The sequence below is a fragment of the Marmota monax genome, unplaced genomic scaffold (genome assembly GCF_021218885.2).
Source record: "Marmota monax isolate L192 unplaced genomic scaffold, Marmota_monax_Labrador192_F-V1.1 WCK01_AAM20220418_F8-fsc00014, whole genome shotgun sequence".
Lineage (NCBI taxonomy): Eukaryota > Metazoa > Chordata > Mammalia > Rodentia > Sciuridae > Marmota > Marmota monax.
The window spans coordinates 16,892,278-16,915,521 of NW_026695222.1; the positions used below are offsets into that span (position 1 = coordinate 16,892,278).

At 41.6% G+C, this 23,244-nt stretch overlaps 1 protein-coding gene across 1 annotated transcript; it reads left to right on the forward strand.

Moving 5' to 3' along the window:
• Positions 1 to 1,511: 1,511 nt before the first annotated feature.
• Positions 1,512 to 21,144, forward strand: Aar2 (AAR2 splicing factor). The gene is made up of 5 exons (XM_046433070.1): positions 1,512 to 1,552; positions 1,874 to 1,993; positions 5,152 to 5,963; positions 9,310 to 9,539; positions 19,776 to 21,144. The coding sequence occupies exons 1-5, from the start codon at positions 1,512 to 1,514 to the stop codon at positions 19,941 to 19,943; spliced, it is 1,371 nt and encodes a 456-aa protein (XP_046289026.1). The 3' UTR covers positions 19,944 to 21,144.
• Positions 21,145 to 23,244: the final 2,100 nt, after the last annotated feature.

Sequence of the window (23,244 nt, forward strand, 5' to 3'; positions counted from 1 at the left end):
TGCAGTAACAAATAATTCTTCAACATTCTCGGAATTCCTGTCCCTTGTCAAAGGCAATTGTTGCAAGAAACTTTGTGAACCCTTTTCTGAGTTTTTATAGGTTCCCTCTAATAATTTGTCACCTCTAGGGTTCTGGAACAGAACTTGGTTTGCAAGCATTGAGTCCCTACATAACTCCTAAGGACCCCACACCTTCTGGATCAGTACTTTTGTCTCCCATGGATGCAGGGCTATCTTCTCTGCTTCTTGGGAATAATCTAGAGTGCTTCAACTAGAACAGCATTTCTCAACTGAGTAAGGGGAATGATTCCTTCCCCAAGGAACATCTGGCTATGTCTGAAGACATTTTTGGTTTTCATATCCAAGGGGTGTGCTACTGGTATCTAAAAGTTAGAGCTCAGGATGCTGCTAAAATCCTACAATATGCAGGACATCTGTGAACCTCAAAGAATTATCTGACCCCAAACGTCAACAGTGCCAAGGTTGGGAAACCTTGATTTGTATGGACATGCAACCCCACAAGGTGGGATCCCTGGGTCATCATCTGTTCAATGCCCTGGAGTTGCTGAGAAGATGGTGAACCACCTGGATTAGGAGGCTCTAAGACCAGACCACAGAGTTCAGCACCTAAGTTGGAGTGGGGAAAGAGGGAGAGAGCTGAGGTTCTATGTGCAGGAAATGGAACTGACAGAATTTATGTGCATAATTGCAAAGGCAACCTCTGATTAATCTGCAGCAGTTCACCATGATTAACTATGCCTTCAGGACCTGGCTCAGTCTGCAACCTCCTAAGAGACGAATTTTGACTTAGACAGATTGGTGTGTTGAGCTGGCACTGAGGAAGTGTGATTGACAAGCTAAGGAGGAGCAGCACAGGGACAAGAATAGCCAGGTAGATACTGGTTTGCTTCCCAGATCTGCCACTCTCTGACTGCCTAACCCTTCCCTGAACCTCAGTTTTCTCTTTTGTAGATTGGGAATACTAATACCTATTTGCTAGGTTTAGTGTAAAGATCAAAAATATCTGAGTAGCTTGCTGTACAGATTTTGGTGTTGTTTTCCTAGTCCTCACAATTGCATAAGTCAACTCCTTGCAATAAATTACCTAATATCTACCTCCTACTGGCTCTGCTTCTTTGGTGGTCAAATCCTGACTGATACAATCACCTAGCACAGGAATATCATATTGCTGTCATTATTAATTAAATGCATACTTTATGTACCAAGATGACTTTGTGTTAACTGGGCAGCACCAGTACCTGGGAACAGGGGAAGAGAGGCTAGGCTATGATGGCTCAATCAGAAATATTCTGAATTAATTTGGTAGGAAAATAGGCTTTATTCAAAGCCAGCTTTGAAGGAAGACCACCTAGTAACACCAAGTTCCAGAGAAACAGTGCAGAACAAGACAGGCAGTTTCTGTCCCTCAGTGTACATTTATAGCCTGAATAAGATATCAGTTTAGGCTTGTAGAACACTGGGTGATCACTACCAAAGGGAGTAAGGTGGTGATGGCTGCTGCTGTTGAGACCGACTGGTCCTCTCTGGGCTGGTGACTGAGTTTCTGAGGCTCTTTCCTGGGGCTGAATGTGACTAGAAAGCTGGGACTGGGTGATAACGAGCCAGTTCTGACACTGTGACTCGAATAGACATTGAGGAGGTCAAAGACTGAGGTCTGGCTGGTTACTGGGTAATCTTAATATAAACCATCCTTCAGTGACCATGACTGAGACCAAAGGACAATTACTGGACATGTTTCTGGGAGGCGATGTCAAATTCATAGTTTAATGAAAGTTGTTATCCACAATTCAGGAGGTAAAATGAAAAACCAAGAGTAGCAAAAAAGCAACATTTGATGAGGCGGAACTTGCAGGCACGGATCAATCTTTCTGAGACCAGGGGCTCTACCGGACTGCTTTCTCCGTAGCTCTCATCCGACGCCAAAGGGGCGGGACTTCCGGTGTGTTTCCGCGGTCCCAGAGCGCGGTGTGAGGTGAGTGAGGCCTTCTGACCTCTTTTTCGTCTTTTGATTTTATTGTGTGTGCGACCAGGCCACCCTCTTTTCGGCTTGGAATGTGGAGTGCCCTGAACTAGGTCCGTGTCGCCGCGGCGACCGAGGGGGCCGGCGGTGGGAACTGTCTTTGAAGGCTTTTCTGTCTGACAAGACACCTCTAAAGACAGCGTTGCTAGGGCTTCCCCAGGCACACGGATTAACTTCTCTTTCTTCTTTAGACCTTAGCTGTACCTAACTTGGTTCAGTCCTACACTGCGTGAGTTAGGGTAAGGGCTTTCCCTAAACTGACTCTTTGTTTCTAGTATACAAAACGGATATTACATTTCTGTTAAATATGTGTTTATTAAGCGCCTGATATGTTTTAGGGGGTGCAAAAAGATTCAGGTTTCGTGGGGAAAGGGGACAGCCCTGAATCAAACATGCAAAGTTGCAACCGTATAATTGAAATGGAAGGGTACAAGGCACCTTGATTGTATCACAGGACATCTCACCTAGTCCTGGGTCAAGGAAGCTTCATTGAGATGAATATTGAGCTGAGATCAGAAATTTTTGACCGTTTGGTGGAGAGAGTTTTCTCTAATTTGAGGTTCTAAAAAAGGCATTGTGGTTGGAACAGAGAGCTTGTCCTGTGAGTCTAGTATCAAGCAAGCTGGAGGGGCTGCCAAGCCAAAGGGGGTGCAGGTTTTTTAGGTCACAGTAAGAATTTTGGTTTCCTAGAGCTACAGGGGAAGCCATTCAGGGGACTAAGTGTGGGTGGTGACCTGATTAGATGAATATTTTGAAAAGGTCTCTTTGGCTGTTGACTAGAGAATGGATTGAGGGAAAATCATTCTCTGAGTGAGAGCTGATGCTAGTTTGAAGGCACTGGGTGAATAGTTTGGATTAGGGAAGTGGAGAGAATTGTGATCGATAGTTGTGATCTTCTGCATTCCAGGGCTGTGAGAAACTCAGGGCTGTAATGAGGCAGATTGGTACACTGCAGAGTTTTGTGCGTATTCAGTAAACCTTTTCCCAGCCTCTCTGTGCCAGGCCATGTACCAGCTGCTGGAGATAATAGTGAAGAGGATTGAAGGATGGTGGAATTAGAATGGAAAAAAGTCATTATCAAGGAGGAGCACACAAATGCCACAGGAAGGTGGCTAATTGGTGAGCAGTTATTCTAAATGGAATATCTGTTCATTCACAAGTATTTATTAAGCACTTTTTGAATTCCAGGTTATGGATAGGAAAATGAAGATACAAATATTTAGAGCAGTGGTTTCCAAACTTTTTTGACTGTGACCTGTAGTAACAAATACATTCATATCATGACTAGACATGCACACAAACACACAGTTTCAGAAAATAATGCTCATCCTTACTACTTATAATGTATTCAGGTATTTTAAAAATTATACTCTTTTTTAAAACAAAATTTTTAGTTGGAGATAGACACGACACCTTTATTTTGTTTAGTTATTTTTATGTGGTGCTGAGGATCAAACCCAGTGTCTCACAAATGGTAGGCAGGTACTCTACCACTGAACTACAAACCCTGCTCCAAGAATTCTGCCCTTTTTATTTAAAAATATAGTGCTGATCAAAACCTTCTAAATAGACTTCTTAACTCATTTATGGGTTGTAACTTACAGTTTGGAAAAAATGCTAATTTAGAGTGAGAGTCATTTGTTGTCATTTTTGAGTAAAGGCAATAAAATATGCTCCCAGTATTTTTGGAAAAGTTTTGGTCTTCCCACACTGTTTTATTTGTTTAAAATAAAAAGCGATATCTTGGTGCAGTGGCGCATGCCTGTATTCCTAGTGACTCAGTAGTCTGGGGTAGGAGGGTCCCAAGTTTGAGGTCAGTCTCTGTAACTTAATGAGACCCTGTCTTTAAATAAAAAGGACTAGGGATATAGCTCAGGAGTAGAGTGCCCCTGGGTTCAATCCCCAGTACCGCAAAAAAAAAAAAAAAAAAAAATAGTGAACAGAACTAAACAAACAGTTGGTTTTTCTGTTTGTGAAAATTTGAGGTCTTGTTTGTACTTCCAGCTAGATTGGAAGTACCTGAAAGGCAGTAACTGTCTTATTCTTTGGATTTTAGGGCCTAGCAAAGTGAGGGTACTTGGTGAATATTTGTCAAATTGAATAGGTAGGTGAATCATGAATAGAAGTTTAGATAATTGGTTGGAACCATTCTTAGAAATACCATAGAGGCATCATCTGCCTACAGAGATTTTTTTTTCTCAGTTATGTTTTGTTCTGTTTAATCAGTGTGTCCTCAAAGGAGGTTGAAGTAGGCAAAATAAGTTTTCTAGCCTCCTTTGTCTCTAAATACTGATCCTAGGCCACTCCTGCCACCTGTATTCATTCTGCCACAGAATGTGCATCTTTGGGAAGTTGCTTCACTCCCTGGAGTTTAGGGGGTTTTATGAGTTAAAAAAAAAAGAAGAAGAAGAAGAAAAAGAAGGGATTTGTGGTTGAAAAGCTCTACACTCCTCAAATCTTTTGTGCCTCGTAGATGCTGATGGGAAATTGGATATGTACTTGATTTAATCATCCTTCCCAAATCTGGGATTCTCAGGGATATGTTTTGGACAGAAATATAGCTTAAAATGATTTGGGGGGCTGGGGTTGTGGCACAGTGGTAGAGCACTTGCCTAGCATGTGTGAGACACTGGATTTGATCCTCAGCACCACATAAAAATAAATAAAATAAAGGTCCGACAACTAAAAAAAAATTTAAAAAGATGATTTGGGCATGGTTAGAGTTTAGAATGAAGCATTCAGGCTTTTCCCACCCTCAACCTCTGTTGGGATAGAGACATCTGAGAACAGATCATCAGGGTGGGCAGTAGAAATAACCCTGGCCTGCCAGGCTGAGAACACAGATTTCAATTTGGGCCTTGTGTAACCTATCACTTTTTTAAAACTAGTGACTTTCTAGCTGTGAAATTAGTGTTCTTGCTTCTTAAATTAAAACACAAAAATCCTCTTCTATCATCCTCATTTTCCTCATTTGTAAAACAGATACAATGAGGTTTAAGGGAGACAATTATGTCAGGGAGTATAATTCAACATCTGGCACATAGGGAATACTCAGCAAATGAAACAGCCTTCCCCAAGTTCTAATGAACTCTTATTTCTTTAATTTTCAGCTATTCTAGAAGACAGGGAAGAAGGATTCTCCTTTTGGTTACCTACCACTGGCCTGTGGCTGCCATGCAGATGGATCCTGAGCTGGCCAAGCATCTCTTCTTTGAAGGGGCTACTGTGGTCATCCTGAACATGCCCAAGGGGACAGAGTTTGGCATTGACTACAATTCCTGGGAGGTGGGGCCTAAGTTCCGGGGTGTGAAGATGATTCCCCCGGGCATCCACTTCCTCCACTACAGCTCTGTAGACAAGGCCAATCCCAGGGAGGTTGGCCCTCGTATGGGCTTCTTTCTTAGCCTGCAGCAACGGGGGCTGACAGTTTTGCGCTGGAATGCCATCCGGGAAGAGGTAGACTTGTCCCCAGCCCCAGAGGCTGAAGTAGAAGCCATGAGGGCCAATCTTCCAGAGCTGGATCAATTTCTGGGTCCTTACCCATATGCGACTCTCAAAAAATGGATCTCACTCACCAACTTTGTTAGTGAGGCCACGATGGAGAAGCTACAACCTGAGAGCCGGCAGATCTGTGCCTTCTCAGATGTGCTGCCGGTTCTCTCCATGAAGCACACCAAGGATCGAGTGGGGCAGAACCTACCCCTCTGTGGCACTGAGTGTAAAAGCTACCAAGAGGGCCTGGCCCGGCTACCTGAAATGAAACCTAGAGCTGGGACAGAGATCCGCTTCTCGGAGCTACCCACACAGATGTTTCCAGCAGGTGCCACACCAGCAGAGATAACTAGGCACAGCATGGACCTAAGCTATGCCTTGGAGACTGTGCTTAACAAGCAGTTCCCCAGCAGCCCCCAGGATGTGCTTGGTGAGAAGCAGCAATGCTCTAGGAATGGGCCCAGGGAATGATGTTAGTATGGGTGTTTTAGAATAGGGGGTGAATCTTGGGTTTTCTAGTTCAGTGGTTCTTAAACCTAGGTGGGAGGTGGACTCACCCAGTATACTTGTTAAAGGTATAAATATATGTTTACCCTACTAGTTAAAGGTATAAATGTATGTTTACCCTTATCCTTGGAGAGTTTGAGTCAAGAGATAAGGAGTGGGACTCTAGCAATTTATCTTTCTGGCTAACTGGCCATCTTTCTATCTAATAAGCCCCTATGTGAACCTGTATTTGGGAACTACTGATATGATCTAGCCCTGTAGGGGGAAGGGATTTGGTTGACAGAGTGGTTAGACTGAGACCAGGGCATAGGGCTCCTGGTTCCTAGGCCAGATTTGTGCTCCTAATAGCCCCTGTGCCACCTTAGTTTCAGCATCAGTCTTTTAAGATACTGGTCTACTACTGTCTTAAAATTGGATAGTGGTTTTTATTTTAATTTTTGTCATTTTTATTGTTGCTTCCCCCCCCTTATTACAAAAAATACATATCATAAAAGAAAAAACAAAATTCACTTCACATCCTGCCTCCTAGAAATAACCATTTTCACATTTACTTTCCTTCTTTTTTCTCTGTATTTCTTTTTTTTAATATTTATTTTTTAGTTATAGTGGGCACAATGTCCTTATTTTATATTTATGTGGTGTCTTGAGGATTGAACCCAGTGCCTCACGCATGCTAGGTGAGCACTCTACCTCTGAGCCACAATCCCAGATCCTTTCTCTGTATTTCTTTGTGTTTCATTTTAATCTTTTCTCTATTTCTGAGTATTATAATCTTTTAAAAATTTAATTTCATGTTTAGGTATATTATGACTTTTTAAAAACAGTATTAAAGTATGTTACTTTGAAGTCAAAAACAAAACTTTTTTCATGTTAGTGAAAGGATCAGCCATTTTTAGTGGCTGGTTAGTGTTCAGTTCTCTGATGGATCTTCAAAAAGTTTCTTTATTTTTCTATTATGGATTTATGAACATCCTGTGTGTACTTACACATGTTTATGATTGTAATTGTTGGATCAGAATGTGCACATTACCAAGAAGAGATTTGCATCATCATTATCTGGTAGAAAGCTATTGCCCACCACCTTTGGATAGTATTGAACATGGTATTTTAGCAAAGTCCTCTTTGAATTAAATGGTTGAAAAGTGACAACTCATTTCTGTTTATATTTCTTCCAGTTGTCCAAGTAATGTGCATGTTTTCCTGTTGGAAAGTTGGTGAGAAATTTGATTACAGGGCTTTTTTTTTTTTTTCTCATTGACTCAGCTGATAACATAAAAGAACATTTTTTATATCTATTTTTTAATTGTAATTGGACACAATACCTTTATTTATTTATTTTTATGTGGTGCTTAGGATTGAACCCAGGGCCTCGCACGTGCTGGGCAAGTGCTATACCGCTGAGTCACAATCCCAGCCCATAAAAGAACATTTTTAATTGATATGTCTTCATGCATTACATACTATTTTCATGTAAAAAGTAACACTTGGAATCCTAGCTTAAAATGAATAGAAGTTCTGTTATCTACCTTGTAGGCTTTTCAATTTTTCAAAATACATCCTATGAAAAGATCTATTATAACAGGGATAGCTTTAAATCTGCATGACAGCTCCTTAAAAATATTTCTGATAGCATAATTTAATTGTAGGCAAGGTTGGGAATGTACAAATTTAAATATCCTAAATGCAAAGAATAGGTCAATATTTAGTTTCACAAATTAAACAGGTAAAGCCAACTAGAGAAGTAAATCATTGCACAAAGAAAATTTGACTGTAATTGGTGAAACATCCAAAACACCTAGACTAAGAAACTATTCACACAATTCAGACTTGGATACACAAGCTTGGGAGCTGGTTTTTCTAAAGGTGACAGATCAAATGCCATACATTTAAGGAGGTATTTGGTGTTGTGCTTATCTGTTCTTTTTTTTTTTTTTAAAGAGAGAGAGAGAATTTTAATATTTATTTTTTAGTTCTCGGCGGACACAACATCTTTTGTTTGTATGTGGTGCTGAGGATCGAACCCGGGCTGCACGCATGCCAGGCGAGCGCGCTACCGCTTGAGCCACATCCCCAGCCCCATTATCTGTTCTTTTTATGGCCCACATGTATCTACTCCTCATTAAATTTACAGCCACCTTGGAAACCAAAGAGAATGCCTTTGGTCAGCCATGATATATCTGTGGCAGCCAGAGACCCAGTTGCTTGCCCATGAACAGTGGCTTCTAGATCAGCAGATCTCTTATGTTTGAGACAGGCTTTCCTGGAAATTGGGAATAATAACTATTTTTTTTTTTTTTATTTCTGCTTTGGGCCAGGTTTTATGCTAAATGCTTTACAAGCACTACATTTATTGGTTTAATTTTTACTATAGCTCTCAAATAAGGAAATTGAGGCATAAATAGATTAAGAAATAGATTAAGTAACTTGCCCAAGGTCACACAGATGCTAAGTGGTAGAGCTAAGATTTGAATCCAGGCAGTTTGACTCCAGAGCCCATGCTCTTAGCCACTGAGCTGCTCTTAGAGATTAAATCACAGAGCCCTGTGATTAAATAAACAAAAATAAGCTGACTGGCAGGCTAGCCCTGGAATAAGTACTCACAAATTTTCCTGTTCTAAAAGTGTTCCCACCCATTAGAGAATCTCTTTTATCTTTCTGTTATTGATGTTGCAGAGCATTGGATGTATATGCAATCTTAGGCAAGTCTTTGACCTCATCTATAAAATGGGGAAATATCACTTTCCCTGATCACCTTGTGGAGATGGATTGAAGGTTTTATGGTGTAATGCTGCATTTCTCTGACCTCAAGCAGGGTCATCTGCATTGGAATCACCCAGGGAGCTTATTAGAGTTACAAATCTTCAGCCATCATGTCTCCTCAACCAAAATCTCTGAGGGTAAGACTTGGGCAGCTTCACTTTTAATGAGCTCCCCTAATTATTCTGGTGGGCAGCCAAATTTGAGATCCACATATTTTGTAAACTTTTACAATGCCAGGAAAGTACTAGGAAAACCTTTTATCTTGCATTCAGATTTTACAGAACTCCAAAGCAGTTTAGTCTCCCATAGCTTGAATTTATAGCGTTTAGCAAATATTTACCAAGTACCTACTAGGTGTAAAATCCTGTACTAGCCTCTGCTGGAATGCCAGAATAGAAGACCTCCTTATTGCTGAGTTCAGTGGAATTGATGGTCTTGTGAACCACACAGGGTAGAGTCAACTGGTGCTCCTCACCCTTAGGATCATTTCTGTTCTCTACACCTTTCAGGTGAACTCCAGTTTGCCTTTGTGTGCTTCCTGCTGGGTAACGTGTATGAAGCATTTGAGCATTGGAAGCGGCTTCTGAATCTCCTTTGCCGATCAGAAGCAGCCATGGTAAAGCATCACACCCTGTACATCAACCTCATCTCCATCCTGTACCACCAGCTTGGTGAGATCCCTGCCGACTTCTTTGTGGACATTGTCTCCCAAGACAACTTCCTTACCAGTACTTTACAGGTGAGCAGTCTTTTGGCTGATACCCATGTGGGTCAGAATAAAGGCAAGGGTATAAAAGCATCCTAAAGAAGATTACCTTACTGTTCCTTGCTGTTCTTCCATGACCCAAAAGTTTCTTAATTGCATTCCCATTGTTGAGGTGTTTCCTGGTTCTCTTCTACTCTCTTCTATACTAGAGGCGCTGTCCCTATACCACCTTCTCCCACCTCATTCCCAGAGGGCCTAGCATTGGGGTACTTGGAATTTGAATCTTCTTCACCTCTTTGGGTTACCCAGCTGTATCATCAGTCAGTTTTTTATCTGAGGAAGACTACTAAGTGAAGAAAAAGAGATTTATTTGTGCAAGGTATTGGAGGCTGAAAGTCCAAGATGGGGCAACACTATTGTCTTGGCCTCTGGTGAGGGCTTAACAACAGAAGGCCTCATGGTGGGAGCACATACAGGAGAAAGAGATCGCCTCCAGACAGGAAGCCAGAGAGTATAGGGCATGGCTGAACTTATTCTTTTATATCATCTCACAAGAATTACATTAATCTTCAAGAGCACTACCCTAGTGACCTAAGGACCTCCTGCTAGGCCCTGCGTCTTAACATTGCCACACTGGGACCAAGCTTCCAATACATGTGGTTTGGACAAACCACATCCAAACAAGAGCAAAACAGCTTTTCTTTCTCCCTGTAGCTGTGAATTGCTACAACCCAATAGGGCAGAGTTTTGAAGCTTGTTATTCCCAGTGAAACATCTGCAGCTCCTTAGATCTCATTTAAGCATTAAAGTAACTTTGATTTCCTGTTCAAACAAAATGTGCCAGTTTCTGCAGAGATTCTCTGACAGAAAAAGTGAAATTTGCTTTTAACTTGGCAATTAAATTTTCATTATGAGTGGTAATTAGGGAAGAAGCTTCAAACAACTTACAATCTTCATCCTGTGCTATTTCTTCCCTTTGCAAACAGATTAGTTTCCTTTATGTACTTGGGACAGCCTCTGTCACTCATATTTTGTGACTTTCTCAAGTATAGAAGAGGAAGAAGCAGCTTGCTGTCAGTTTCCATACTTTTTCTCCCATGAGCTGCTTTCTTCTTCCCATGAGTGAGACCCCTTTGAGGCCTATTCCATACAAGGTGGCTCCTCATTGACCTCCCACTCCCATCCAGGGTAAGGGAGGAAACTAGCATCCACTAAATGCCTATTGGTCTCAGGCATCAAGTTTATCATGTTATATGGGTTCCTTCATTTAATCTCTTTGGAATCCTGTAAGGCAGAGGGATTATTCCCATTTTACAAATGAAAAACAGATTCAGAAAGGTTAAATCACTTACTTAAGGTCACACGGCTGGCCAGGGGAAGTCAGGATTCATACACATGCTTGTGACTTTGGTGCATATTCTTGTGCCCCCATTGTATTGAAAGTAGTATAGATTTCCTAGAAGGACACCTGATTGACATTGGTGAAGACACCATCGGGGCATGTTTCTCAGAGATACAAAACACTTTTCTAAAACTAACAGGCTATTGGAAAAGTTCCTGTGAGTAGGCACCTGACTTGAAACTCTGGTAGTTGGAGGACCATGGAGATGAGTCAGTAGGCTGATGACTTAAGCCTGGTGCATTCCACTTCAGAAAAATTATAAAATTGCCCTTTTATTGGTTCTTGATATAACAAGAGATATTAAATCTCTTTATTCTTCCTCTATGGGACCCCACACCTCACCCTCAAAGTTACTGGTCCTGGCTTGCATGTAAGGAGACCTCCAGCAGTGACTACAGCCAAAGGGAGTAATTTTCTGCCTTTGCATTGTGAGTGGATACTGTTGCACAAATATAGGAGGGCCACAGTGCCATGGCTGTCCCTGTCAGCAGAAGCAGCAGCTGAGCTCTTGTTGCTGAGGCTTTATTGTCAGCAATGATCAACAAAGCAGACAGAGCCCAGCTGGATTGCTAGATACCCAGGTGAATTGGGAAGGCTGATAGTTGGAAAAATTCTGTTTGGACTTTTCACCAAGACAATTTGATATCATTATTTGGAAAAATTCAGGACATGTGCCTTTAAAGAAATACATCAGCAAATGGTTTTGATCATTCTTTGTATACAACTGATTGTATTGAGGAATACATGTTGGAGTTAGCCAGGGTTCTTGCCTTCAAGGGATTCGTTCATGGATTTAGTGGTCATTGACTGAGCACCTGATCTATACAAGGCTCTGTTCTAGAAATGGGAATATAACCTCAAGCAAGAGTTTCTAATGTATAACTTAATTTTGATGGAAAAGTAAACAGATGAATTAACCAAGTAACTCCAGATACAAATGCATTTTAGAAGGCAGTCCTGCCCCCCACACCATTGCCCTAGCCCAGGCCTTTTGTTCTTCCCTAGATTACATCAGTCTTCAGTCTCCCTGGTTAGCCCATTTGTCACTGCCATCTGAGTTGCTCCAAAATACAGATCTGATCCTACTTCTCAGTGGCTCCTCATTGCATAGAAAATTAAAAGTCCAAACATAGTCCCAGGGCCCATTCTGATGTGGCTCTTACCCTGTTTTCCAGTTTCTCCTTTCTCTCCCTGTTTTACCCATGAATCTAGTACTAGTGGTGGTCTCCTTACAGGTTCCCAGACAATCAAACCATGTTTCATGCCTTTTTTTTTTTAAGAGGTGGAAGTCTCACTGAGTTTCTCAGGCTGGCCTTAAACTCCTGTGGTTCTCCTGCCTTAGCTCCAGAATAGCTAGGACAACAGGTGTGCACCACCAGGCCCAGTACTGCCTTTTTTATATATTATAAAAAGCACATCACCTGACATTTACCTTCTTAACAGATTTTTTAAAATTACCTTTTTCTTTATTTACTTTATTTATTTATTTTTTATGTAGTGCTAAGGATCAAACCCAGTACCTCACAAGTGTGAGGCAAGCGCTCTACCGCTAAGTTATAACCCCAGCCCCTAATTACCTTTATTTTTTTTTTAGTTTAATTTGTTTATGTGGTGCTAACGATCGAACCCAGTGCCCCAAGCATGCTAGGAAGTACTCTGCCACTGAGCCACAACCCCAGCCCTCTTTAACAGATTTTTAAGTGTTTGGTATTATTAATCATAAGCATAATGTTGTCCAGAAGATCGCTAGAACTTTTTCAAATTGCATAACTGAAACTTGGCTTTCATTTTTTCTGCCTTCTGGACTGAACCTGGACTGAACCTGGACTTCTCTCTACCTGATGTATATTTGCTCATCCTGCAGCATCCCTCTCTGTGAGGCCAGCCCTCATCTCCCTCCTTTCCATACTCTTAGCCTGCTTTGGACTTTTGCCTAGTATATTGCATGGCTTGTTCTTCCTGGAATTATTATTTTCTGCTTGACACCCCCAACAAGCTATGAACTCCCTTTACACAAAGCCTATTTTTTTTTTTAATCTGGTTATTTTCAGCACCTAGTCAAGGCCTACCACTTATCTCACTTTTTGTTATTGGTTGTTGTTAGATGGAAAAAATGCATAGTTCCCGTGGCAATATAAATACCATAAATATAAACGGTGAAGTTTGATCAAAGGGCATTAGGATCACGAAAGAGGGAGTGATTAATTCTGACTGGGATTGAGATTGAAGGGTTAGAGGATCGGGAATGGCTTTATGTAAAGAGGGACATTTGACCATGATCGTGAAGGATGATTGATACTTCAAAAGTCACAGTGTGAACAAGGGTATTGTAAAACTTTTTATTATTTTTTTTTTTAATGGAGAGTCACATTGATGCCATCTTGGCAGTAAGAATCTAGTCCTCTACACAGAGGCATTCAGTCAGGGTGTTTGTGACTGAATGAATCAGCCCATAAAAGCCTTCCTCAGCTAGCAGCCTGCTCTCACCCCAGGTAGTCAAGTAAGTGGAGTTGGCTTCCTTACTTAGGAGCTTAAATGGCTATTGCCCATGGAGAGGGACTGGTGTTTGTATGTGTAAGCACTTAAAGACATTAAAGACAGCTGCATTAGCATGGATAAAATCAGCCCCATAATGGCCTCAACCATTATTTTTTTTTCATCTTTCCCATATGAGTAGATGCCATTGGTTTTTACAAATCCCTTGGATTTAGTTTGAATAAAAATTATTTGTTTTACAAAAATAGATGCAGTTTTATATAAAGTAACTTAAATCACCATAATTTGTTTAAAACCAGTGAAGGGATAATCTGAATTTAATAGCAGTATGTTAGAAAGAGTTATGTACAAATAAGGATTCTTATTGCTGGTTGTATAGCATTTAGGCATATAGTCATAAAACGTGTTTTTTTTTTTTAGTCTTAGTAGACCACAAATGCTTTCCAGCTTAAGGTCTTGCCAGTACTCTGGATGCTAATGTCCATCTCTGACCTTAAGGAAAACATTGACTCTAACAGTGATGTCTGTAGTATTTTTATCATAACACCAGCTATGATGAATTTACCTACTGATTTTTATACCTTCTTTCTTCAAATGCTGCTTTGATGCTCAGTGTTGCCTCATTTAGCCTTCACAACAATCCTAGAAGTTAACCATATAATCCTATCATACAAATGAGGAAACAGCCTGAGAGAGACCATACAATTTTGTCCACCATTATTTCGTAGCTAGTGTATGACAAGGCTGAGCTGTGGGTTCTAAAGCCTATGCTCCCTTATATGCTTAGAGCCCCAGATGAAACATCCTAAATTCTTTTAAACTGTTCTCAGAAGTCATGATTCCTGTTGCTTTTCATCTTTCTGGTCATCACTGACAAGTGTGATAGTCTTATGTTTAACACCACTTCCTCTAATAAAATGTTATACTTCTAGCTAGTTTCATTCTAATTTAATAATCATTCGGGTACTGAAAAAACTAGGAAATTTCTTTTCTTTTTCTTTTTTTTTTTTTTGGTCTAGCCAATGAGGTAAAATAGCAACTCAGTTAGCTACTTTGATATTTTGAATTTCTCACGGTGACCTGACTGAACTCAATTTATTTAACCTGGGTTTAAAAAAAAAAAAAAAGCTTTCACATTAATGACTAAAGTAATTTAAATTTTTATAATAGATTTAATGATTGAAGTGTTTATACATTTTTTATATTTGAAGAAAATCACCCAATGGCTGTGCTTTTTATTTTAAATAAATGCATTTGTTTGTAAAATGTGATTATCCTATTTAAAGGTATTTTTTAATATCTAAGATTAATCTGACCAAATTAAGGTGATTCATTTCTCAGTGATGTTTACTTGATTTCACCTTAGTGAATAAAATGGCCAGATCATGACTATTTTCTAAAAAAAGCATAAAATTATTCTGAAAATAAAAGAATCAAGATAAATGATTGCTTGAAAAAGAAGTACTCCTTAAACATCTTTTCTGAAATGTTTTTAAAATATCAAGCAGATGCCAGGAGCTGAGAGTGAGGAGAGGTTTTAACTGCCAGAGGGCAGCACCAGGGTGGTTTTTGAAGTGACTGAACTGTTCTGATTGTGTTGATGGATACATGCATCCTTTTTGGTCTTCAGACTCAGAACTGATTCCAAAAGAAAACACTAGATATATATCATATGGTGGTTATATGGTTATGTACATTTGTCCAGATGAATTAAACACTTAAACAATGGTTGAGTTTAATTGTATGCAAATTATACCTCAGTAAAGCTGATGTAAAACAAAACAGAACAACAACAACAAAAGAGAAGACCTAAACCATGCTCTGGGTCTTAGAGGCCCACAGAGGACACAGTTTCAGAATCATCTTACAGGTGTCCAACAGGGCAGTGCTGAAAATTTAATTTCAGGAATGCATTTAGTCTCTGTCAATATAAAAGAAGGTCTTGGTGGGAGAAAAGAACTCAGCTGAGCTATCCCTGTGTGGACTGGGTCTTGCTCAGCACTTATCACTGCATGGTGCAGCATACCTAGTGTCCTGGTCCATACAATGGGAATAGTAATTGTCTGTCCTCCTACCTACTGGTTTGTAGTAAAGATTTGAAGTGACAAGTTCTTTAAAAAGGACAAAGCACTTTTCAAATTAGAAGCCTATTTTTTAGACCAAAACCTTCTGTCGTACCCACTTCTAGCTGACTTTACTCTCAAGCATCTTTGAAAGGTGGGTGGGGAGGGTGGATGATGACTGTGAGCCCAGCTTGTTCCAGCCTCTCACTTCCGGCCATTGCCAAATTTGGGGCATTCTGTGTTTCGTTCTTACTGTGAGCATCCTGTGGACCCTAACTCCTGGCCAAGCCTGGGTGGTGTGCTATGGGAGACACATTGATAATTAGGATTCATTCCCTACTGTTTAGGACACACTGCGATGATGCAAATACAATGCCATAAGGGAGGCTCAGGCTCTGTATTAAAGGAAGAGAGGCTGGAGGAGTTCATTTCAACCCTGGCCTTTACAAAAGGCATGACACAGGGGGTAGCTTAAGAGCGAGTGGCATTCAGGGGCCTGGTACACAAGCCTCCTCTTCTCCTTTTCTCTCCAGCACCATCACATAATTATTGAGCATTCATTTTGGTGCTAGGTACTATGCAAAAGAACCAGAAATGGATTTTCCCTGAATCTGTGGTTGTCTTCATTCTTTTGTTCATTAAATATCTCATGGGTCCCTTTTATTTTATATGTCACTGCCAGGTGTGTGGAATGCAGATATGAAAGGGGTCACTGCTGGGCTGGAGTTGTGGCTCAATAGTACAGTGCTTGCCTGACATGCATGAGACCCTGGGTTCGATCCTCAGTGCTGCATATAAATAAATTAATTAAATAAAAGATCCATTGACAACTAAAAAAAATAAATAAATAAATAAAAAGAAAAGAAAGGGTCACTGCTTTGAGTTGCTCTTTTTGGGCAAGATCAACAGTAAATGGCCTATTTTACTGAGATAGAGGCCATGATTGAGATACCCTTGATATGGGGGAGCCAAGGAGCACCAATTTCCACCATTGGCTTGGAAAGACAGACCAAAGAAGGTGGTGTCTGGCTGAGCTTGAGTCAGGAGAAATTGCCAAGATGAAGAAAGAGAAAGCAAAAGGTGGAAGAGTGAAAAAGCAGAGGGAAGAAAAGCATGGGTGCACAGAGGAGGCAATTGAGTATGTTTGGGCAGCTGCTCAACATGGCTAGAGAAGAGGGGCTGCAGGGAGAATAATACAATTTACTGTGTAAGGAAGGGGAACAGGAAGAGGCTTTTGTTCATTCAGCCCAGCAGGCCCCCCATGACCTCTGGAGACAGATCCATATATGTGCAGGGCCTCTAGAGCTAATGCAGTTTGAAAGGAGGCTTCTCTGCTGTCCCTCCCAGGCTCTCCCCCAGAGTTCAGCCATGCTGCAGGGCAGGCTCCATTAGCTGCCTTCAGACAGGCCAACTGCTGGGTTCTCCACTGCCCCCTCACCACTGAGATCACACAGTTCCTCTAATTAGTTATTGATCTGGTACTTTGTTGTGGACACACTTCCTTCTCCTCATTAACTCAATTCCTGAGTTAATGAAGCCAAATTCTGTACCTTGTGCCTTCCCCCTTCTCCTGCCCATCACTTCTGCCTCTGCTTCTGTTGCTACTCTTCCAACAAAATGACTCTAAACAATGATCATTGAAAATGAGCCTCACCCTCCTGCTAACAGAAGGAAGAACGGTGGAGAAGCTGGTGGGAGCATATTGTCCCTGGAATCCATTTCAGAGAATGCCTTTGGCCTGTGTCAAATCTGGTCTCTGGAGCTCAGGGTCCTTGTGTGGCCTGAAGATGATGTGGATTTAACAGCTGCTTTTGCCCGCATGTCCATGTCTCAGGGTGGTCCTCCTGTAGTGTAGCAGATAACAGTCTGGGAAAAAAAATATTTCTTCTTTCTGGATATTTAACTCTTCACTGTCATTTAACTCTTCTCCATCTCCATGTCCTTAAAATACACATTCAAGTGTATATTCCCAAGGAATGGTGAGGAGCCAATTGGATAATGTAGTAAGAGTGTTAGAAGGAATAGTGAGTTTGCTGTTATTCTTAAAAGGAATTGAGATCCAGGATAATGGGCTTTCAGATGTGGAGAAAATTGCTGTGCTACCCCACCCATGTTTGTATGAGATGAAAATGAGTTCATGAGAACATCACAATAAGGGACAAATGTCTAGAATATATAAAGAACTATTATAACTCAACATACACACAAAATAAAAACCTAATTTTTAAAATGGGCAGAAGAGTTGAATAGGTATTTGCCCCCCAAAAAAAAAATACAAAATGATTAATAAGTACATGAAAATATGTCCAACACCACTAAACAGAAATGTAAATCAGAACTACAGTGAGGCTGAGCACAGTACCACACACCTGTAATCCCAGTGGCTGGGGAGGCTGAGGCAGGAGGTTTGCGAGTTCAAAGCCAGCCTCAGCAACAGTGAGGCGCAAAGCAACTCAGTGAGACCCTTTCTCTAAATGAAATACAAAATAGGGCTGAGGATGTGTCTCAGTGGTGGATTGCCCCTGATTTCAATCCCTAGTAAACCCCCACACACACCAAAAAAAAAAAAAATACAACTACAGTGAGATACCATCCCAACCCATAGTGGCTATTGATAAAAAACAAAACAAAGTAGTAGATGTTGACCAGAATGTAGCAAAATTGGAACCCCTTGTGTGTTGCTAGTAGATATAAAGTGGTATAGATGCTCTTAGAAAACATTGTAGCAGTTCCTCAAAAAATTAAACATAGAATTACCATATGACCCAACAATTCCACTTCTGGGTCTACACTCAGAAGAAAGTAGGGAGAGTAGGGACTCAATAGTGTATTTATACAGCCATTTTGATGGCATTTTATTCACAATATCTAGAAGGTAGGAATAGCCCAAGTAGCCATCAGTAGACAAGTGGACTAACAAATGTGATATGAATATTGTTTTGAAAAGAAAATTTTTGACAATTGTGTTAACATGGATGAACCATAGAAACATTATCTAAGTGAACTAAGCCAGTCACAAAAGGACAAATGTGGGCTGGGGCTGTAGCTCAGTGGCAGAGCGCTTACCTAGCATGCGTGAGGCACTGGGTTCAATCCTCAGCACCACATAAAAATAAGCAAATAAATGCATTCTGGGCTGAAGTTGTGGCTCAGTGGCAGAGCGCTCGCCTAGCACATGGGAGGCCCTGCGTTATCCTCAGCACCACATAAAAATAAATAAATTAAATAAGGGTGTTGTGTCCAACTGCAGCTAAAAAATAAATATTAAAAAAAAATAAAGGCATTCTGTTCATCTACACTACAAAATTTTTTTTTTTTAAAAAGGACAAATGCCTGTGATTCCTCTTATGTGAGGTATGCATAGTCATAGTCATAGAGACAGAGAGTAAAAGTGGTTGCCAGGGACTGAGGGAAGAAAGAACAGGGTACTCATTCAATGGGTATGGAGTTTGAGGGAAGATGAAAAAGCTTGGCAATGGGTGGTGATGATGGTTGCACACACTGTGGCCTCACTTGGTACCACTGAACTCTATATTTAAAAATGGTTTAAATGGCCGGGTGTGGTGGTGCATGCCTGTAATCCCAGCGGCTTGGGAAGCCGAGACAGGAGGATTGCAAGTTCAAAGCCAGCCTCAGCAATGGCGAGGCGCTAAGTAACTCAGTGAGACCCTGTCTCTAATAAAATATAAAAATTGGGCTGGGGATGTGGCTCATTGGTTGAGTGCCCCTGAGTTTAATCCCTGGTACCAAAAAAAAAAAAAAGGTTTAAATGGTAAGTATGTATATTTTTTCACAATTTAAACAATGATGATGTTTTTTAAAAATGAACATTAAAGATATCTTTTAAGGGGGTTAGAAGCCTCAAACTGGCAGTCTCTGGCTCACAAAGGAGATTATGGCAGCAGTTTAACCACTTGGCTAAGGCCTGGGACTTTATAGGACCCCAGGGCTTACATGACCCCCAAAGCCTTTCTTAACACATGCTAGTAAAGCTACTATCTCTTCTGATTTTCTGCCCAGGTGCCTTTAGATCTCCACAGGGGTGGAGCCATGTGATGGCCTTGCTAGCCTTACTCTCCGTGGGTCATCTCTGCCCAGCATAGTAATTTTCCATTCCAGTCCTGTTTCAGCGACTCAGCTGGGTTTGGACCTTCTTTCTTGGTGGGATGGGGGTGCACAGCAGGTGTCCTGGGCCTGTGCCAGCAGCAGCTGATCCACCGCCCCAGAGAGCTGAACACCAGGAGGAAATTTCCACAGCTTTCTAGTCTCCTCTGTTCTCAGAAGTGACTTACCCTCTGTTTTCTGTAGGTTTTCTTTTCCTCCGCTTGCAGCATTGCTGTGGATGCCACCCTGAGGAAGAAAGCTGAAAAGTTCCAAGCCCACCTGACCAAGAAGTTCCGGTGGGACTTTGCCTCAGAGCCTGAGGACTGTGCCCCAGTAGTGGTGGAGCTCCCTGAGGGCATCGAGACTGGCTAATTCTGCAAATGTTCAAGCCATGAGAGGCCTCTTCCAATTTGGCTGTAGCCCTGGTCTCTCCTTCACCATATCCCATCCTGGAACCCTCCGGGCCAGTGATCCTACCAGGTTTTGTAGAGATGGAGCCAGAATTCACTCCTTCACCAATAAATAAGTTCCTTCATTGCCAAAGAGGCTATATAGATTCTGAAAGCACATTTGTGGGTTCCCTGTCAGCCTGGCCCTGGTTCCAACCTGACAGGCTCTTTTAAAAGCTTTTGGGAGAGACCTGCTTCAACAGCAGCCTAATTCCTTCTCTTGAGAAGAAATTGAACTGAAAGTCCATGAGAACTGACTGCTTATTCCAGAGGATGATTAGAAAACGAGAAGCCCCGGGGTTCCAAAATGTCAGTTTGTGATTTTTTTTTTTTTTTTTTTTTTTTTTTTGAGTTAAATGTAGAGTCATGAGCTGAGCAAGAATTTCTGCCTGCCTCTGGTTGAATGGGAGTCCCTGATAGAAAGTGTGGGCCCTCAAGTGCCCAGTATCAGCAGGGGTAACAAAGAAGACAGTTAGATTGAGTGACAGGTAATCACCATTAGCTATTCTCCCTAAATCCCATGCTTCTGTCCAGAGGCCTGGTAGGTAATCTGAAATTGATGTGGTTCCTGATCTCAGGGGCCCAGCTGGTATCACCTCCCATTCATTCTACTCTGAGATCTCAGACCTAAAAGTGGGATGTGGCAGCCCTCTCAGATGTCCCCATTCTTACCAGAGCCACCATGACTGTTTCTGAGGACCTGGAGATTCTACCATAAAAAAAAAAAAAAAAAAAAAAAGGTTTTTGTCCATGCAGGTTTCCTAAGCCCTGTTGACATTTCATGGTTTTTTCCTGAGCTCTGAAGATGATCTAGTCGGCCTAAATCTTTCATCCCTGCTATGGACTCTGTCATCAGAGTAATGATGCTTCTGATTTCCCAGAAGTCCCAAGGGCATGCCCATCGTGCTATGTGGGCAGAGTTTTACCTCTGGATGGACACAGTCCCTCTACTCTGACCTCACACTGTTGTACTCTTGAGTCTGGGTGCCATCCTCTCCAATGCTGGGGCTCACAGCAGGTTTCTGAATGAGAATTCCTGCTGGTTAAGGCTTTCGGGTTTTCTTGTTTCCTTGGAGATGATTTTCCAAGAGCATAATGTACATTAAAGTCTGAATCGAGACTAATCCACTTGTGTGATCTCTCTTTTCAGATAATCTCCCCACTTTCTGAGCAGCCAAGATGCTGTCTGTAGATGTACATCTCCCTGCAGAGTGCCCAGGAGACCCTGTCCTGCCCCTGGAAGGGGCAGGCAGCCAGTGTGACCTCTGTTCCTAGTGAGCATTGGAGACGGGCACACCTTAGCTTTATAAAATCCTGCAGTTTCACCTCATGTGAATTTGCTATTATTTTCCTCCTGAAAGCCCACTCAGCAGAAGTACCTGGGGAGCTTGTTAAAAGTGCAAATTCCAAGGAATAAAGTTCTAATGCATGCTTCAACGCAGATGAGTCCTCAAAACTGCTAAGTGAAGGAGGCCAGATCCAAAGACCATTCCATTCACATTGAAATGTCCAGAGTAGGCAAGTTCATAGAGATGGATTGTCAATCACTGGTTGTCAGAGGAAGAGAATAGGGAATTGAAAATGACGGTTAATAGGTTTGGGTTTCTTTATGGGGCAATGAAAATGTGCTGGAATTTGATGGTACTGATGGTGGTAACAATCTTATGAATTCAGTATGCTAAGAACCACTGAAAGTCTACATCTTAAAATGGTGAGTATTACGGTATATAAGTTGTACCTCCAAAATCCTAAAAGTGCAAATTCCCATCTCACCCTGCAGGGATTCAGAGGCAGTAAGTTTGGATGAGGCCTGGGTTCTGAAGCATGCTCATTTTGAGTGACATTACTGAGAAGTAACAAGCATTGTGCGTAGTACCTACAGTGAGCACCGTTGGGAAGAATTTCCCTCCTACCGCACTGTCCAGGGTGGTACTTGGAAGTTGGATCCTGTGACTTCGGTCCCCAAGCTCGTCAGTATTCCTCTGTCTACTTAGACATACCCCTGACACACAAACACACTGAAACAGGTTAAATGAGACTAGCCACGTTCAGTAAGTGGCCTGTTCTGTTATTTCATTAAATCCTTGCAACAACATGGTAACTATAGTTATCCCCATTCGTCATATGAAAATGTGTTCAGAGAAATTAGGTCATTTTGCCAGGGTCACACAGCTAATAAGTATAGTGGACAAGAGTCAAGCCATGTTCACTGGTGCCCATAGTCCACTCTGCTGCTGTGATCATAGCTACAGTTTACTCCTGCACTGCTCCTGCGTGCCCAGGGCAGTTTTCTGCTTCACCCCGCTCCCCAGCTCTCACCTTGGCTCTACTTACAGCCAGCTGTGTGATCTTGGGCAAACTGATTGTATTTGCTGGGCCTCAGTCCCCTTATGTAGAAGAGAGGTGGCTTGGATTTGGGGTTTATGATATAGGTTCTCCAGGCTTCCTTGGCTACTTAAAAGTTGACCTTGTGTTATTTTAAATTTTTTTCAAAAGGAAAACTATACAAAGTAATGTGGCTGGGCTGGCAAAAATACAACCCAGTATGTGTCTTTTGTTTGGGGCTGGAGTGATATCAATTTTAGGTCTTTTGCATGTTCCAATTGGCAGTTCTCTATGTGCCTTTGATGAATAAAAAATGTGAAAATAAATTAATTATTACTTAATAGTTTCAGTAGTTTTGGAAGGCAGAAGCCTTCAAAACAGAACTATGGGTGTGCTGATCTCGAAGTTCTTTCCAGTTCTAACACATCTGAAAATGAAGCTGTTGGCAGGACCTGGCCTGATTTTTAAATCACCTCAATGCAGCCTCTCGGGGTCTGGCTCTTACTTGCAAGGCTGGTTTATCCTATTAACAGAATCAGCAGAGGTAGTGACTTTCCAACCCCTTCTGCTGTCCCCATGACAAGCCCTCGCTGCTCTGAGCCTCATTTCATCTAATTTCTCACCACTTGAGCAGTGGAGGAGTTCCCTGCCGTTGATTGCCTCTTACCATCAGTAATTATTCCCCCAACGTCATCCCTTGTAAATATTATTTAATATTCCCAGGGCTCCATGACATGCTGGTCTCTAGCTAATCAGACTTCGGTTTGACCGAGATACCATCCCCTGCTGAAATGGGGGCTGGAATGCAGAATGAACACTCTGGTCAAAGCCAACTCAGAGCTGCATCTGTCAGCTTTAAAGCAGAACAGGATGGGAAGTTCACCTGAGCTACCCACAAA

Excerpts from the sequence above, each read along its gene's own strand:
- Aar2 (XM_046433070.1), top strand. The coding sequence starts at position 1,512 with ATGGCTGCTGCTGTTGAGACCGACTGGTCCTCTCTGGGCTG. Across the intron at positions 1,553-1,873 it reads GACTGGTCCTCTCTGGGCTG|GCACGGATCAATCTTTCTGA; the intron begins GTGACTGAGTTT and ends CGGAACTTGCAG. Across the intron at positions 5,964-9,309 it reads CAGCCCCCAGGATGTGCTTG|GTGAACTCCAGTTTGCCTTT; the intron begins GTGAGAAGCAGC and ends TACACCTTTCAG.